This window comes from Scyliorhinus torazame, chromosome 9 (genome assembly GCF_047496885.1).
Source record: "Scyliorhinus torazame isolate Kashiwa2021f chromosome 9, sScyTor2.1, whole genome shotgun sequence".
NCBI classification, from domain to species: Eukaryota; Metazoa; Chordata; class Chondrichthyes; order Carcharhiniformes; family Scyliorhinidae; genus Scyliorhinus; species Scyliorhinus torazame.
Genome location: NC_092715.1, coordinates 149,902,586 through 149,921,975, shown reverse-complemented (window position 1 = coordinate 149,921,975; position 19,390 = coordinate 149,902,586). Strand labels below are relative to the sequence as shown.

At 44.9% G+C, this 19,390-nt stretch overlaps 1 protein-coding gene across 5 annotated transcripts in view; it reads right to left on the bottom strand.

Annotated features, from left to right (window-relative positions):
- Positions 1-19,390, bottom strand: part of vps13a (vacuolar protein sorting 13 homolog A) — a 753,359-nt gene that overhangs the window by 453,468 nt on the left and 280,501 nt on the right. For all 5 annotated transcript variants that reach the window (XM_072516625.1, XM_072516626.1, XM_072516627.1 and 2 more), the window contains exons 27-28: positions 13,717-13,796; positions 10,352-10,411 (exon numbers count right to left, since the gene is read on the bottom strand). In XM_072516625.1, the coding sequence (XP_072372726.1) occupies positions 10,352-10,411; positions 13,717-13,796 (140 nt within the window). The remainder of the gene's footprint in view (positions 1-10,351; positions 10,412-13,716; positions 13,797-19,390) is intronic.

Below are 19,390 nucleotides of genomic sequence, written 5' to 3'. Positions count from 1 at the left end.
TTCGATCGACTTCAGGAGGCGGGTTTGGTGATAAACCTAGCCTAAAGTGAATTTGGAAAAGCCCAAGTCACTTTCCTTGGCCATACAATCGGACAGGGTCGAATGGTCCCACGGGATGTGAAAACAAAAGTTATTGGGCAGTTTCCAATACCTTCGACACAAAGGGAAATAATACGATTTCTTGGCATGAGTGGATTTTACCGGAAATCTGTGCCTAAATTTAGCAGTGTGGTCACTCCACTGACGGACTTGCTAATGAAGCGTAGCAAATTTCAATGGATAGTGGAGTGCCAACAGGCATTGACGGCCTGACGGCTGTGTTAAACACTGCTCCGGTGTTGGCCATCCCAAATTGCACAAAACCATTCAAAGTGGCTGTTGATGCGAATGATGTGGGCGTAGGTGCGGTGCTCTTACAAGACGGCGAAGGAAGAGAGCGGCCTATTGGTATTTTTCAAAGAAATTAAATAAGCACCAGAAGAAGTATTCAACGATTGAGAAGGAGACTTTGAGTTTGGTACTGGCTTTGCAACATTTTCAAATTTATATTACCAGCAATTCATCTGAAACAATTATATATACTGATCATAATCCATTGATGTTTTTGGAGTGATTCCGGAATAACAATGCCAGACTGTTTCAATGGAGTTTATTGTTACAGCCATTTCAATTAAAAATCACACGTGGCAGGACGAGAAAACGTGATAGCCGATGCTTTGTCACGAATGTGATGAAGAGAAGAGGGATTCCAGTTGCAGGAAGAAGAACTAAATTGGATTGTTATTATAAATGTTTGCGTGTCAAACAAAAAGGTGTATTTTTGGTCTCTCTCTCTCTGCAAGCTAAAGAATATGTCCAGACCATTTGATAACTTCAAAGAAATACCTGTTTTCCGTAAGGAATTCAAACCTACTGTTTTTGGTAGAATTTGACTTATGGATGTTGTTAGGAAAGTTATTAAGGGTTACCTATAGAGTACTGAATCTTTGGGGGGGGTATTTGTGCTGGTAGTTGATAAGATGTTTACTGTGTATTTATAAAATGTTAACTGGATTCAAAGAATAAACATTGTTTTGTTTAAAAATACTTAAGATCTCTGTTGCATAACACCTGGAAAGTGGGCTTTTGTGCTCCTCATAACCAAAATCTATTAAAAGTTGTAGGTCAGGTGAACTCCATGAAATACTTTGGTGTTCTTAAACCATGACCCATAACACTGCGGAGACTGTAGACACTTCAGTTGTGATTCAAAATTTCCTAGATTACGGAATGCAAAATTGCAACTGTAGTTCCTCTATTCAAGAAAGGGGAAAGACAAAACAAAACGACAGATCTAGTAGCCTAACTTCTGTCATAGGGATACGGTGGGTAGTTGTATTGTCTGTGGACTAGCAATCCAGAGTATTGCTCTAGGACCACGGTCGATTGTCATAGAAACCCATATGGTTCATAGAACATAGAACGATACAGCGCAGTACAGGCCCTTCGGCCCACGATGTTGCACCGAAACAAAAGCCATCTAACCTACACTATGCCATTATCATCCATATGTTTATCCAATAAACTTTTAAATGCCCTCAATGTTGGCGAGTTCACTACTGTAGCAGGTAGGGCATTCCACGGCCTCACTACTCTTTGCGTAAAGAACCTACCTCTGTCCTATATCTATTACCCCTCAGTTTAAAGCTATGTCCCCTCGTGCCAGCCATTTCCATCCGCGGGAGAAGGCTCTCACTGTCCACCCTATCTAACCCCCTGATCATTTTGTATGCCTCTATTAAGTCTCCTCTTAACCTTCTTCTCTCCAACGAAAACAACCTCAAGTCCATCAGCCTTTCCTCATAAGATTTAAACTTCATACCAGGCAACATCCTGGTAAATCTCCTCTGCACCCGCTCCAAAGCCTCCACGTCCTTCCTATAATGCGGTGACCAGAACTGTACGCAATACTCCAAATGCGGCCGTACCAGAGTTCTGTACAGCTGCAACATGACCTCCTGACTCCGGAACTCAATCCCTCTACCAATAAAGGCAAACACTCCATAGGCCTTCTTCACAACCCTATCAACCTGGGTGGCAACTTTCAGGGATCTATGTACATGGACACCTAGATCCCTCTGCTCATCCACACTTCCAAGAACTTTACCATTAGCCAAATATTCCGCATTCCTGTTATTCCTTCCAAAGTGAATCACCTCACACTTCTCTACATTAAACTCCATTTGCCACCTCTCAGCCCAGCTCTGCAGCTTATCTATATCCCTCTGTATCCTGCTACATCCTTCCACACTATCGACAACACCACCGACTTTAGTATCGTCTGCAAATTTACTCACCCACCCTTCTGCGCCTTCCTCTAGGTCATTTATACAAATGAGAAACAGCAACGTCCCCAGAACAGATCCTTGTGGTACTCCACTTGTGACTGAACTCCATTCTGAACATTTCCCATCAACCACCACCCTCTGTCTTCTTTCAGGTAGCCAATTTCTGATCCACATCTCTAAATCACCCTCAATCCCCAACCTCCGTATTTTCTGCAATAGCCTACCGTGGGGAACCTTATCAAACGCTTTGCTGAAATCCATATACACCACATCAACTGCTCTACCCTCGTCTACCTGTTCAGTCACCTTCTCAAAGAACTCGATAAGGTTTGTGAGGCATGACCTACCCTTCACAAAGCCATGCTGACTATCCCTGATCATATTATTCCTATCTAGATGATTGTAAATCTTGGCTCTTATAATCCCCTCCAAGACTTTACCCACTACAGACGTGAGGCTCACCGGTCTATAGTTGCCGGGGTTGTCTCTGCTCCCCTTTTTGAACAAAGGGACCACATTTGCTATCCTCCAGTCCTCTGGCACTATTCCTGTAGCCAATGATGACATAAAAATCAAAGCCAAAGGTCCAGCAATCTCTTCCCTGGCCTCCCAGAGAATCCTAGGATAAATCCCATCAGGACCCGGGGACTTATCTATTTTCAGCCTGTCCAGAATTGCCAACACCTCTTCCCTACGTACCTCAATGCCATCTATTCTATTAGCCTGGGTCTCAGCATTCTCCTCCACAACATTATCTTTTTCCTGAGTGAATACTGACGAAAAATATTCATTTAGTATCTCGCCTATCTCTTCAGACTCCACACACAACTTCCCATCCCTGTCCTTGACTGGTCCTACTCTTTCCCTAGTCATTCGCTTATTCCTGACATACCTATAGAAAGCTTTTGGGTTCTACTTGATCCTACCTGCCAAATACTTCTCATATCCCCTCCTTGCTCGTCTTAGCTCTCTCTTTAGATCCTTCCTCGCTACCTTGTAACTATCCATCGCCCCAACTGAAACTTCACACCTCATCTTCACATAGGCCTCCTTCTTCCTCTTAACAAGAGATTCCACGTCTTTGGTAAACCACGGTTCCCTCGCTCGACGCCTTCCTCCCTGCCTGACCGGTACATACTTATCAAGAACACACAGTAGCTGATCCTTGAACAAGCTCCACTTATCCAGTGTGCCCAACACTTGCAGCCTTCTTCTCCACCTTATCCACCCCAAGTCACGTCTAATGGCATCATAATTGCCCTTCCCCCAGCTATAACTCTTGCCCTGCGGTGTATACTTATCCCTTTCCATCATTAACGTAAACGTCACCGAATTGTGGTCACTGTCCCCAAAGTGCTCTCTTACCTCCAAATCCAACACCTGGCCTGGTTCATTACCCAAAACCAAATCCAACGTGGCCTCGCCTCTTGTTGGCCTGTCAACATATTGTGTCAGGAAACCCTCCTGCACACATTGTACAAAAAACGACCCATCTAATGTACTCGAACTATATCTTTTCCAGTCAATATTTGGAAAGTTAAAGTCTCCCATAATAACTACCCTGTTACTTTCGCTCTTATCCAGGATCATCCTCGCCATCCTTTCCTCTACATCCCTAGAACTATTTGGAGGCCTATAGAAGACTCCCAACAGGGTGACCTCTCCTTTCATGTTTCTAACCTCAGCCCATACTACCTCAGAAGATGAGTCCCCATCTAGCATCCTCTCCGCCACCGTAATACTGCTCTTGACTAGCAGCGCCACACCTCCCCCTCTTTTGCCTCCTTCTCTGAGCTTACTAAAACACCTAAACCCCGGAACCTGCAACATCCATTCCTGTCCCTGCTCTATCCATGTCTCCGAAATGGCCACAACATCGAAGTCCCAGGTACCAACCCATGCTGCCAGTTCCCCTACCTTATTTCGTATACTCCTGGCATTGAAGTAGACACACTTCAAACCACCTACCTGAACACTGGCCCCCTCCTGCGACGTCAAATCTGTCCTCCTGACCTCTATACTCTCATTCTCCCTTACCCTAAAACTACAATCCAGGTTCCCATGCCCCTGCTGGATTAGTTTAAACCACCCCAAAGAGCACTAACAAATCTCCCCCCCAGGATATTTGTGCCCCTCAGGTTCAGATGTAGACCAATTTACTTTGGGGAAGATCAGTCATCCTACCTGGTATGGCCTTTATGTGACTCTAGACCTAAAGCAATGTGGTTGACCCTCTGAAGTATCCTAACAAGCCTATCAAATTACTAAAAGAAAATCAATAACGAATGAAACCAGATGGGCCACCCAGCATTGACCTAGGCACTGGAAATGACAATGGCAAACACTGCCCTGTCAACCCTGCAAAGTTCTCCTTATTAAGATCTGGGGGCTTGTGCAAAGTTGGGAGAGCTGACTGTAGTCAAACATGAGCCTGAACTAGACATACTCAAAATATCAACCCTAACCCCGCCCCCCCCCACCCATTCCCCAAACCAACAAAACTAACCCCACAAAAGGTGAATAACGATCCCCCCATCCCCTCCCCAACAGCTAACAGTAAAGTACAATATAAACAGCTGCCATCATCGATAGATCCCCTAACATCGCGGCCCCCCCTTGTGGTGTATTTGATCTTCGAGGTGCAAAAACTCCATCTTGCCCCTAGCCACGGATCATCCGGTGGCAGCTATAGAGCAACTGGTTGCACATTTGGAGGCTCCCACTTGAGTGGAAGTTTTTGGTCCTTCCTCACCTGAATTGTGAGGTGGTGGGTGGTAAAGGGTGCATGAGCACTGAGGGAATGTAATACTCCTCTGTTGGAACTGGTTTATGGTTCATCGGACGAGGAATGCAACAAGAACAGCAGCTTGAGCAAGACAGTATTAGTGGTGCGGCAACAGGAGAAGATGGCAGAGGCTGGGGGCAATACTGCCCACCCAGTGGTCTGCGGTGCACTTGGTGGAATTCCTCAACAGCAAGTTCCAGCAGCAAAGGAAGGAGGCCTAAGAGAACTTGGCTACGGTGGTGGAGCTGCTTAGGGCAACAATTGAGCGCGTGGAACAGAGGCAGAAGGCACAGGGCCTGGTGATCAAAAAGGTGGAGGAGACACTGGGGGAGAACTGGCGGTTTAGGGGGGGAATGAGGCGCAGTCTGAAGTCCCGGGCGCGGGCCACCATGCTAGCTGCTTGGGCTAGTTAAATGGAGTGAAACGAGGGTTACTAGGAGGAGGGAGTGGGAGAGCGGGAAATTAGTTGGTTTTTTGTTTGGTTATTTGCAGGGTGGGGGGGGGGGGGGAAGAGTGAGATACTGGCTTGGGTGTGACACACCTGGCTAAGGAGGGATGGTGGCACTTCGGGCAGGCCTGGAAAAATAGGAGACGCAGACCAGGAGGGGCAGTCTAAAGAAGGGTTCAGAATGATTGGTAAGGGAAGGGGAGTCCCCAACCCAGTTGGTCACATGGAAAACTGCAGGAGTAGAATGGGCTGATTAAACGGTTGTGTATTTTCGTGCACTTGAGGAATTTGAAGGCGGATGTTGTGTTTCTTTAGGAGAATAACCTGAAGCTGGGAGATGAGATGAGGCTGAAGAAGGGATGGGTGGGGCAGGTGGTCGACTCGGGGTTGGACATGAAGAGGAGGGGGATGTTGGCGCTGATCAATAAGAAAGCGGCCTTCAAGGTTGGCAGTATTGTAGCCGACCCTGGGGGCAGATATGTGATGATTAGTGGGAAGCCGGAGGGGACGCCTCTGGTCCTGGTGAACATCTATGCTCTAATCTCATGTGGATGACATTTTGAGGGTGCATCAGAGGTATTTGGTGGCATCAGAGGAGGGGCTACTAAAGGAGGCAAAGCCTCCAGATGGAGTTGGGTTGGTGCTCACTAGGAAGGTGATAGGGCAACTGCGGAGGGCCAGAGTACGAGTATGGGGAACAAGGTGAGCAGGATGCTGGTGCACCAACTGAGGAAGTAGGCTGCGACGGGGGAGATTGGACGGGTGAGGGATGAGAGAGGCAAGGTAGTGGAAGACCCAGAAGGGGTGAATGGGGTGCTTGAGGCCTTCTACAGAAGATAGTATGAGTTGGAGCCCCTGCCTGGCAGGAAGGCATGAGGCAGTTCTTTGATGGGCTGGAATTCCCAAGGATGGAGGAAGAGGAGGAGGAGGAGGAGGAGGAGAAGGTGTTGGGGGCCTCAACTGGGTTGAGGGAGGTGATGGGCTGGGTAGGCAAGTGAGGAAGGCCCCATGGCCGGATGGGTTTCCAGCTGAGTTCTACAAGAGGTTTGGTGAGGAGCTGGGGCCTCTGCCAGTGGAGATGTACAACGAGTCAAGGGGAAGGGGGAGCTTCTCCACGGCCTCCCTCCCCTTCCCCACATTGTCGCAGGTGTCCATTTTGCTGATTTTAAAGAAAGATAAGGACCTGGAGTAGGTGGGTCATATCGCTCGATTTCCCTGCTCAATGTGGATGCGAAGTTGTTAGCAAAGGTGTTAGCGTCGCAGACTTTGTGCCGGGGTGATAGGGGAGCAACAGATGGGGTTTATGAAGAGGCAACAGTTGTCGACAACTGTGTGGAGGTCACTTAACGTCATTATGATGCTCTTGGAGAAGCAGGAGGTGGAAGTGGTGGTCGCAATAGATGTGGAGAAGGCTTTTGATCAGGTGGAGTGGGGGTATTTGTTGAAGGTGCTGGGTCGGTTTGGGTTTGGCCATGGTTTCGTGGATTGCATTTGGCAGCTGTATCGGGCGCCGATGGGTAGTGTCCGGACAAACAGGATGAGTTTGGGGAACCGGAGAATAAGATAGGGGTGCCCACTCTCCCCATTGCTTTTTCCTCTGGTGATAGAGCCGTTGGCAATGGCACTCAGGGCATATGGGGTTGGAGAGAGATTGAGCAGGGTGGTGTGGAGCACAGAGTTCTGTTGTATGCGGACAATCTTCTGGAATACATTTCGGACCCGGTAGACAGTTTTGATAGGATTGTGGAGATTCTGAGGAAATCTGGCCATTTTTCGGGGTATAAATTGACATAGGGGAAAAGCGAGGTCTGTGGCCGCAAATGACACTCCAGGATGGTATGTTGCCTCCCTGGTGCTAGGGTCAAGGATGTCTCGGAGCAGGTGGGGAGGGTGAACAGCCAGTGGTCATGGTACACATCGGTACAAATGACATAGGTAAAAAAAGGGATGAAGTCCTAAAAGCAGAATACAGGGAGCTAGGAAGGAGGTTAAGAAATCAGACCTCGAAGGTAGTGATCTCAGGATGACTACTGGTGCCATGTGCTAGTCAGAGTAGAAATGACAGGATATATATGATGAATACGTGGCTGAAGGGATGGTGTCAGGGGGAGAGTTTCAGATTCCTGAAGCATTGGGATCAGTTCTGGGGGAGGTGGGACCTGTACAAACTGGATGGGTTACACCTGGGCAGGACTGGAACTGATGTCCTAGGAGTGTTTAAACTAATGTGGCAGGATGGGAAACGATGCAGGAAGTCGGAAGGTAGTTAAACAAGGTCAGGAGCAAAAGGCAGTAAGGGGAAAAGTGTAAGGCAGAGAAGCCATAGTCAAAAATTAAAAAGGGCGGCAGTACAAGGTACAGTGACTGAGGGGAGTTCAGTGAATAGGACCAGGAATACTAAAAGGAATAAAACGGGAAGTAAAAACATAAATGGAAAGCGACACGGCAGGTTGTTACATGAAGATATGGGTTCAACGACAAGGAAAATTAGGAGAAACATTAAGAGGAAAAATAACTTAGGAGAGGTTACTGATCAAGGTGTTAAGATTCAAAACAGGGGTATAAAAGCCAATATAAGTGTACTTTACCTGAATGCTCGTAGTATTCGGAATAAGGTGAATGAGTTGATGGCGCAAATCATCGTGAATGACTATGATTTAGTGGCCATTACTGAAACATGGTTAAAGGATGGTCACGACTGGGAGTTAAATATCCACGGGTATCAAACTATTCAGAAGGACAGAATGGATGGTAAAGGAGGTGGTGTAGCTCTGTTATTTAAGGATGACATCCGGGCAATAGTAAGGGATGACATCGGTGCTTTGGAGGATAAGGTTGAATGCATTTGGGTGGAAATCAGGAATAGTGAGGCAAAAAAGTCACTGATAGGGGTAGTCTATAGGTCACCAAATAGTAACATTATGGTGGGGTAGGCAATAAACAAAGAAATAACTGATGCATGTAGAAATGGTACAGCAGTTATCATGGGGGATTTTAATCTACACGTCGATTGGTTTAACCAGGTCGGTCAAGGCAGCCTTAAGGAGGAGTTTATAGAATGTATCCGCGATAGTTTCCTAGAACAGTATGTAATGGAACCGACAAGGGAACAAGCAGTCCTAGATCTGGTCCTGTGTAATGAGACAGGATTGATTAATGATCTCATAGTTAGGGATCCTCTCGGAAGGAACAATCATAATATGGTGGAATTTAAAATACAGATGGAGGGTGAGAAGGTAAAATCAAACACTAGTGTTTTGTGTTTAAACAAAGGAGATTACAATGGGATGAGAGAAGAGCTAGTTAAGGTAGACTGGGAGCAAAGACTTTATGGTGAAACAGTTGAGGAACAGTAGAGAACCTTCCAAGTGATTTTTCACAGTGCTCAGCAAAGATTTATACCAACAAAAAGGAAGGACGATAGAAAGAGGGAAAATCAACCGTGGATATCTAAGGAAATAAGGGAGAGTATCAAACTGAAAGAAAAAGCATACAAAGTGGCAAAGATTAGTGGGAGACTAGAGGTCTGGGAAATCTTTAGGGGGCAACAGAAAGCTACTAAAAAAGCTATAAAGAAGAGTAAGATAGATTATGAGAGTAAACTTGCTCAGAATATAAAAACAGACAGTAAAAGTTTCGATAAATATATAAAACAAAAAAGAGTGGCGAAGGTAAATATTGGTCCTTTAGAGGATGAGAAGGGAGATTTAATAATGGGAGATGATGAAATGGCTGAGGAACTGAACAGGTTTTTTGGGTCGGTCTTCACAGTGGAAGACACAAATAACATGCCAGTGACTGATGGAAATGAGGCTATGACAGCTGAGGACACCTTGAGTTGATTGTTATCACTAAGGAAGTAGTGATGGGCAAGCAAATGGGGCTAAAGGTAGACAAGTCTCCTGGCCCTGATGGAATGCATCCCAGAATGCTAAAAGAGATGGCTAGGGAAATTGCAAATGCACTAGTGATAATTTACCAAAATTCACAAAACTCTGGGGGTGGTCCCGGCGGATTGGAAATTAGCAAACGTGACACCACTGTTTAAAAAAGGAGGTAGGCAGAAAGCAGGTAATCATAGGCCAGTTAGCTTAACTTCGGTAGTAAGGAAGATGCTGGAATCTATCATCAAGGCAGAAATAGCGAAGCATCTGGATAGAAATTGTCCCATTGGGCAGATGCAGCATGGGTTCATAAAGGGCAGGTCGTGCCTAGCTAATTTAGTGGAATATTTTGAGGGCATTACCAGTGCGGTAGATAATGGGTAGCCAATGGATGTGGTATATCTGGATTTCCAGAAAGCTTTTGACAAGGTGCCTCACAAAAGATTGCTGCATAAGATAAAGATGCATGGCATTAAGGGTAAAGTAGTAGCATTGTAGAAGCCAGGTATTTCGAATACAACTAGTATAGGTAAAAGATAGCTGTTTAAGCATAAATATTAGGCCCCAGTTTTAAATACCCATTCATACAGCATAATTCACTTTTACTGAAGTCCGTTGTTCTTCTGTGGCGACTAGGGGCTATTCAATATTCCAACAGAAAAAAAAATGAAGGGACTTCAGCAGAAGAAAGATAGAAAATGCCAGAAGAATGTCCATTAATACCTTGGGCAAGAAATAAAAAGGCACGCTATCTATACTGTCTGATGTGACAATTGCGTTTTGTTCCCCAGCACGTCTCATCTAGAATGAGGAGGTCACAGTAATAATTCCCTAAAAATAGCATTCTGGCTGTTCCACATAGCTGCGATACAGAAAACCCCTATTAAGACCCCTGTGGAAGTTTTACCTTTATGATTTGTTCTGTGTTGTTGTGGCTGGTTTTGAAATCGGGTCCATCTCGATTAGCCTGGAAAATAAATGTTAAGTCGCTTTTCTCACTTTATGCAACCTGCAAAAATTGAACAGCAAATCATTCACAAAACGTGGGATAAATCATTGCGGGCGCGATTCTCCCCCCCACCCCACGCCTGGTGGGAGAATCGCCGGGGCGCCGCGCGAACGCGCCACACCGTCCCGACCCCCGCACGCGATTCTCCCACCCCTTGGAAACCAGCGGCGCGTGATTTGCACCGGGCCGCTTGGAGAACCGGCGAGTAGCGATTCTCCGGCCCGAATGGGCCGAGCGGCCGCTACGACAAGGCAGGTTCCCGCCGACGCCGTCCACCCCTGGTCGCTGCCGGCGGGAACTCTGCGGGAACGCTTGGGGGGGGGGGGGGGGGCAGCCTCCGATAAGGTCTGGCCCGCAATCGGGGCCCAACGATCCTACCTCCGTCCGCGACCAGAACACCGGCGCCATGTTGGTGAGGGGCCGGCGTGCGCAAGATGTTCCCCGCGCATGCGCAGGATGGTGGACCCAACTGCGCATGCGCAGGATTGGGCTGCCCCAACTGTGCATGCGCAGGTTGGCGCAGTGAAGGGCGCTGGAGCTGCGTGAACTGCTCCAGCGCCGTGCTGCCCCCCTGTGGGGGCCAGAATAGGTCGTGCCCGGGCCCTGTTCGTGCCGTCGTGAAACAATCGCCCCCACATCTTTGTTATAAAACCACATTTCATATCAAAAAAAATGTATTCACCAAGTGGGATGAACCCACAGGATAAGTTTTAAAAAGACTGATACAATAGTATTTTTAAGTGACCTAAGCAGCAGTTCTTAAAAATGACCAAACATTTACATAACTTCATTTTGCAAATTACAAAACTATCAGAAAAGAATCCAACTTTCTGGAAGTAGCCCACAAGAACAAGCCAGCTCAAATGAGTGCGAATGGCCCTTCTCTGAATTGTCAGACATAACTAACTGGAATCTCCACCGGCAGGATTCTCCGTTGCTCCGGCAGGGCACCCACGCCTGTGGGTTTCCTGGTGGTGTGGGGTGGCCACAATGGGAAATCCCATTGGCAGGTGGCGGGAACGGAGAATCCCACTGCTGGCGAGGGCGCACCGCCCTGGAAAATGCACCTGGCGGAACGGAGAATCCCGCCCAATATGTTTATTCAGATGGGTGCAGACTGATCTGTTAAACTCAAATCACTTTCGACAATGAATCCTGGCTGAAAAGAGAGCTCCACCGACCATTCAATCTGATCACAAAGATTAGTCATGGAATAAGGGTTCCCCGGTTTTCTGTGAACATATTTAACAACTATTTTGCGAATGGAAGTTATATCATAACAAACTAAGATATTTTGTTCAAAAAATAAACTGCTTTTCCAGGAGTCAGACAGACCGTTTGTCTTTTTTAGTTTCCTTTTTGTGGCACGGTTTTGTAATATGTAATTTATGAATTGTAAAATATAAAATGTGAAAACACAATAAAAACACTTTTTAAACAAAATTTTGGCCACCCATTTTTCAATTGAAGCTGAAGAATATGAGGCAGGAATGGAATCTGAAACAGACATGCTAACATTAATAAAGATTCAATTGGAACAGTGGAAACTGTTATATTACTCTTTGGTAATATATTGTTACTCTTTGCTTCGTAACCCAGAATGGTCTGATGGTGATTATAAAGAAATCACCAATCTAACTTAAAGCAAAACTGATTTATTGAATAACGATTGATTAATATTGAGTTTGCACACTCCACAGAATCTAGTAATCAAGTAATCTATATTTAAGTAATAACTCTGTCTAATCTTAACTATGCTGTGATTTATCGCTCTCTCTGCTTACACGCTACTGACTAGTGCCTAAGATTCCGAGTTCTTATATTTATACTGGGAACTAGTGGTGCCCTCTAGTGGTTGTGTTACACTGAGATGTAATAATTAACCCTCTACTTGTATGCATATATACATATTATTACAGAAACTAGAGCCAGAATTTCAAGAGCACGCAGTGGAAAGAGAAAGGCAGGAAAGAAAGGAAAAAGAGGAACGAGAATTCCAGGAAAGAGAGAGGGTTCCAGAGGGAAGTGTTTGAGAGGCATACATGGAACTTTTAACTGTCTGATGGCATGTTCTTATGCCTATTTAGGTAAAAAATCCACAGCTATCTTCAGAAAATCTTGAAACATGTTTTGCAAGACTGACCAGAAGAACTCACAAAATTAGAGAAAGAGATTGCTCCCATCAATATCCATAATAGCATCAGCAGGACCCTCACTTACACCACTTGGTTGGATGGCAAAAAATATTTCTTGAAAAGTTAGAAGGTTTCTGTGGAGAAATGGCTATATATTGACCCAAGTCCCAGTATTCTTATTAGCTGATCTGCAAAACAGAACACTAAAAACTAGTAGCAGTTGATTTCTCACTTAAATACTGCAAAGAACTGCATCTGACTGCTGCAGTTTAAGTCTTTGAAAGCTTTACAAACAAATTGTTCCGAAAATTATAGCATGATCAATAATTTGCCACCTGCGTTTCTGCAAGGTTTCCACATATTATGACTGCTGTGAGGCCCCTATCCTGAGACAAAAGAAATGATTTAAATAACCTGAAAATTAGATGGAGTTAGATCACAGGAAAAATGAAGAGCAAGCGTTTTTTTCCACAGTCTCAAAATACAGCTAACCAAGAGGAGGAAATTCATTGATAAGTGGAAATTTGGGCTCAGTTGCTAAGACTAGTCAGGGCAGGGATGTGAAACAACACAGGTGGTTAAAAATATTCCTTCAGCTAGCAAGTGTATAATTGAAGAAAGTTGAAATGGGATGAGCAAGTTTAATTTGTTCTATACTGATATTTGATGATAGTAAGAAGTCTTACAACACCAGGTTAAAGTCCAACAGGTTTGTTTGGAATCACTAGCTTTCGGAGCGCAGCTCCTCCCTCAGGTGACTCGCCTGATAAAGGAGCTGCGCTCCGAAAGCTAGTGATTCCAAACAAACCTGTTCGACTTTAACCTGTAGTTGTAAGACTTCTTACTGTGCTCACCCCAGTCCAACGCCGGCATCTCCACGTCATATATTTGATGATGCTACCAATTTATATCATGCCATGGGTGACTTTTATTTGTTCCAAGAGAGGTTATGCACAACTGAGAAATAAATTAGAAAACAAATAAAAGTGGAAAAACACAAAGTCAAATAATGAGGAAGAAAAGAACTGGCAAAACGTGATATTTATGATATTAACACATTGGTCACCACAAGGAAAACAGATAAATCTTCCATGATTCAAATGCCATTTTACAAATGTTATTTCATACCTTAATGTATTCAATCGTAAGGAGATCATCTTCATAATTGTCCAGTGTGGTAATAACATAAACGGGTTTCTTGTCAACATCTGAAAAATATTTTATAATTGAATTATAATGGCTAATTTTTATATACTGTCAATTACATTGCTTAAGAAATTGCTATCAGATCCAACAGTTTTTCAAAATATCTACCTTTTTGAACTTCCTGCAACTGCTCCATTACAAAGACTACTTTCCACATCAACAGTGCCTGCGTCCAGCCTTGTGTCTCTGTCGAAATAATGCGTTTAGATTCCTGTGGCTCAACTTCGCCAATGCTCTTGGCTAACTAGAAATCCTTCCCTTTTTTTTTAATCCTTCGATAGGGGTTACCAATAATGCTGACATCTTAAATGTCCTTGAACTGAGTATCTTAGGGCATTTCAGAGGGCAGCTAAGAGTCAACCATATTACTGTCGATCTGAAGCTAGATCATATTGCTAGATCAAGCAAGGACAGTGGATTTCCAGCTTTAAAACACATTAGTGAACCCAAAAGGTTTATACAAAAATCAATGGTGCTGTTACTGAGACTTTACAGGTTTCGAATTCCAGATTTTATTAATTGAATTTAAATTCCCCCATGCTGCCATATTAGGATTTGAATTTGTGTTCCCAGAGAGCATTACCTGCTCTCTTCAAGCCAACATAATTGCAACTCAATAAAAATGCTGCAACTCGTGTTCTCACCCTCAATAAAATCGGTCAATCCCATCTTCACTGAGTTTGCATCGTAACATCAGGATCTCTCTCATGCCGTAGATTGCGACACACACCGAACACAGTAGCAATGGCTGCTTGCTCGACCATTAGACTGCCGTTCTTTGAATTCCCAGCCAAGTTTCTCTCATTTGCAACTTTGTTTGCTATTTACCAAAACATGCCCCTTCACTGGGCTTTTAATTCGTTTTCATGATCTCAGGTCAATCCAAGGCACTTCACAACCACAAAACAGTAAACAAATGGCATGTTTTGCAAGGACAAATTTGTGAATCAGCCTTTGGGACTGGGAAATTAATCAAGGGAATTAATAAGATAGCCTTTTATGTCAAGAAATGACAAAATGCTAGCGTCTGATGGACAAGCTAAAATGCAGAGGCTTGGAAATTAATGGGACTAATCAAAACTACCACAATAGTTCAGGTAGCAAGCACGTGGATACAGTGGTTAAGAAGGCATATGATATACTTTCCTTTATTAGCCAAGGCGTATAGTTTAAGAGCAGGGAGGTTATACTGGAACTGTGTAAAACATAATGGTTAGGTTGCAGCTAGAATATGGTGTGCAGTTCTGCAATCCACATTATAGGAGGAATGTGTAGCACTGGAAGGAGGAAATTTACCAGGATATTGCCTGGGCTGGAGAGTTTTAGTTATGACGAGAGTTTGGAGAGGCTGGGGTTGTTTTCTTTGGAGCAGAGGAGACTGGGGGAGGCAGAGGCAGACTTCCCATGCAACACATACAGCTGCAGAAAGGGAGCCAATGGGTGGGGGGGGGGGTTGCTCCTATAGAAAGGGTGACTGTCATGGTGGAACACCAATCACAGCCTTGGTAGCTCTGAGCCTATCAGTAGGCAATACAGAACAACAGGCTCTGATTAGCGTCATCTCCTTTAGAGCGGGAAAACAGTTTGCCAGATGTTCTGAGGTGAAGGAGACTTCGAGCAATTCAGACCCTGATCTCCTGAATTGGTGTGAAGTTTCTGAACTTTAATTGAGTAAAGGTGCAAAGTAGCAGCCAAGCTTCTGTCATTTGGTCTTATGAGTAGCCTGAGGAAATGTGAGGTCGCCAACCTAACATCAGGGTGAGAACCTGCAAAGCCTTCAGCGAGGTGAAGCAGCGGCACGGCCAATGGCTGCTAGGGGAGCAGTGGGGCCCGGGCCGAGGGTAGGCAACCAAAAAAAAAAAGAGGCCACCAGGCCAAATAGCCAGCAGCCAGCCAGTCATCAAGGGTTGGGTTTCAAGGCCCTTCCACCCGAGCGAGAGCAGAGGGGTAAGTAGAGCAGCAGTCAAGAGGTGTGAATAGGCCAGGCGAGCGTCGGCGTGGTGTCTCAGAGAATCGGATAGCAGCATCCAGCAGGAGCACAGGCTGGGCATCGATCATGTGAGCTCCTGGCTGAGAGTGTGAAGTCTGGGCTGCGCAGCAATGGCAAGAGAGAGCAGAGGCCAGGCCAGATAGCCAGCACCAAGGGCCAGCCAGGAGCACACGCAGTGGTCGAGGCCTGGCCACCCGAGCAAAAAGTCAGCAGTGCAACAGTCGGGAGGTGTGAATAAGGATAGGTAATTGCTGGCGTCATGTCTCGGGAGTTGGGAAGCAGCAGCAAGTGGGAGCGGGGCGACTTGACCAGAGCCAGAAGCCAGCCAGGCAGAGAGTGAGGGGCTGGGCAGCAACCGGACTGAGCATCATTGGTGGGGCCCAATCACCCCAAAACTACAAGTCCCCCTTTGGAGGGGGACATGATTACGATGCATAAAATTAGTAGATGGACAGGAAGAAGATTTTTTCCCTTGGTGGAGAAATCAATGACCAGGGGGCATTTAAGGTAAGGGTCAGGTGGTTTGGCGGGGATGTGAAACATAGAAATAGAAGCAATAGGAGGCCATTCGGCCCATCGAACCTGTTCTACCATTCAATATGATCACGGCTGATCGTTCAACTCAATAGCCTAATCCCCCATATCCTTTGATCCCCATCGCCCCAAGGGCTATATCTAACTGGTTCTTGAAAACATACAATGTTTTGGCCTCAACTACTTCCTGTGGTAATGAATTCCAAGGGCCGACCACTCTCTGGGTGAAGAGATTTTGCCTCATCTCTGTCCTCAATAGTCTACCCCGTATCCTAAGACTGTGACCCCTGTTTCTGGACACACCCACTATCAGGAACATCCTTCCTGCATTTACCCTGCCCAGTCCTGCTAGAATTTTATAGGTTTGTATGAGATCCCCCTCATTCTTCTGAACTCCAGCGAATACAATCCTAAGCGATTCAATCTTTCCTCATGTCAGTCCCGCCATTGCCGAATCAGTCTGGTAAAACTTTGCTGCATTCCCTCTAGAGCAAGAACATCCTTCCTCAAATAAGGAGATCAAAACTGCACACAATATTCCAGGTGTGGCCTCACCAAGGCCCTGTATAATTGCAGTAAGACATCCCTGATCCTGTACTGGATTCCTCTCGCAATGAAAGTGAGCATGCCATTTACCTTCTTTACTGCCCGGTGTACCTGCATGGTTATCTTCAGTCACTGGTGTACAAGGACTCCGGTCTCGTAAGCATATTCCCCTTACGGCCATTGAGATAATAGTCTGTTTTCCCTCCCAAAGTGGACAACCTCACATTTATCCAAATTATACTGCATTTGCCATTCATTCGCCCACTCACTCAGCTTGTCCAAATCGCACTGAAGGATCTCTGGATGCTCTTCACAGCTCACCCTCCCACCTAACTTGGTGTCATCTGCAAATTTGGAGATATTACATCTTGCTCCCTCATCTAAATCATTAATATATATTGTGAATAGCTGGGGTCCTAGTATCGATCCCTGCGGTACCCCCACTAATCACTGCCTGACAATTTGAAAAAGACGCGTTAATTCCTACTCTTCGTTTCCTGTCTGCCAACTGTTTTCTATCCATCTCAATACACTACCCCTAATCCCATGCACTTTCATTTTACACACTATTCTCTTATGTGGGACTTTGTCAAAAGCCTTCTGAAAGAAAAATATACTACATCCACTGGTGCCCCCTTGTCAACTCTACTAGTTACAACCTCAAAGAATTTCAGTGGATTTGTCAAGCATGATTTCCTCTTCATAAATCCATGCCGATTCTGTCCGATCCTGCCACTATTTTCTGAGTGCTCTGCTATAAAATCTTTGAGAATGGATACTTGAATTTTCCCTATTGACGTCAGGCTTACTGGTCTAAAATTCCGTTTTCTCTCTGTCTACCTTTTTAACTAGGGAAGTTACATTAGCTACCCTCCAGAAGAAAAACTGTTTCACCCAAAGGGTAGTTCGAATGAATCAAACATTTCCCTCAGTATTGGCAAAACTGCTTGTAGGTCGGCTGCAGAAATTCCTCGAAATTTGGATAAACATTAATTGAATGATCCTCCTGACAAAATGAAGGATGTTGCCTTTGAAGAATGTTAAAACAAGACATTGTTTGAAGAGATTAGAGAGTTCTAAAACCAAAGATGTAAACTTATCAACAGAAGAAGGACAAAGGAAAGATATAATGAAGATACTGAAAAAATATAGAGAGTTGTAGGGAAACACCAGGGTTCTTTCTGTTAACTAATCATGATGTAGACATAAGGAATTCTGAACCAATAAAGCCACACCTGTCTCATCTGAAATCATGGAGGCTCGCTCAGTTAGAGACTGAAATACCGTGCATGTCAGCTATGTTGCGGAAGCAAGTGGGAATGCTGTGGTCCACAAAACACCAAGTAGAGTTTGGAAGATTGAAGGCTAGGTTAGCGGACGAACCATTGCTGGCTGCCCCGGACTTTTCCAGACCAATAAAGTGGCCACAGATGCCAGTGACCTGAGGGTAGGGGCAGTGCTGCTAGATCTTCAGCACTGTGAAGTATAGGACCAGCATACTTCTGGTGTACCTGCATGGTTATCTTCAGTAACTGGTGTACAAGAACTCCGGTCTCGTAAGCACATTCCCCTTACGACCATTGAGATAAACAAACCTTTGTTTATGCAGATCATAATCCACTTGCGTTTATAGAGATGTTTAAAACCTGGAACTCATTATTCCGTTGGAGCTTATTAGTACAAAAGTTCAATGTTAAAATTGTACACATTCCCGGAAAGGATAATGTGATTGTGGATGCGTTTTCACAGATTTAAGGACTGACTAGTTACCAATGTAGAGACTCAGAAGTAAACTTATAAACTGGGGATGGCTATGTGCTCGTCATTTATGTCCTGCATACATCATAATCAAACATGAGTCCTGATGTTTCATTCCTTTAGGGAATGGGTCTGTAAGGGTCCTTCCGGTTGATTTCCTTATTTCCCCATTCTTTATTTTTGCCATTATCATTTTTGATCCATGGAGGCTTAATTGACACGTATCTTTAAGTAAAGCAACAAACAGAATGAAGAATTCAAAAGTTACAACAGAGAACACATTGTTAGCTTTGGACAGAAAAACGCAAGACTTCTCGGCCCCCTTGAGATGGGATAGGACTCGGTTTAATTAGCTGGCTGGTGGCCAATAATTGACCAAAAGGTGTGTTCTGACCAGTAACAGGTAATGATTAGATCCTGCTCGAGTGGGATGATTTCCAGAGACCCAAGGAAAGCAGAGTTGAGATGTGGACACACAGAGACAAAGACCTGCTCTATTTCTTCCCCCTCGTGTTTTCGCCAGAAATGCTGTGAGCGCCTGTATTTCTGAAACTGCAAAGACCTGTTGCATGCGCACGTGTATGTATATAAAGGGTGGGGCAAGTTAAGTTGGGGAGATTAGGAATCAAATATGAGTTAACCAGTTGTGTTTGCTGCACATTATCATAGTTTGTGTTATAAATAAAAAGTGTGTTTAAGTTTACAAACCTAGTGACTGTAATTATTAGACAACCAAGGGCCAAAGACTTTGGGTATTTTTCCAAGAAC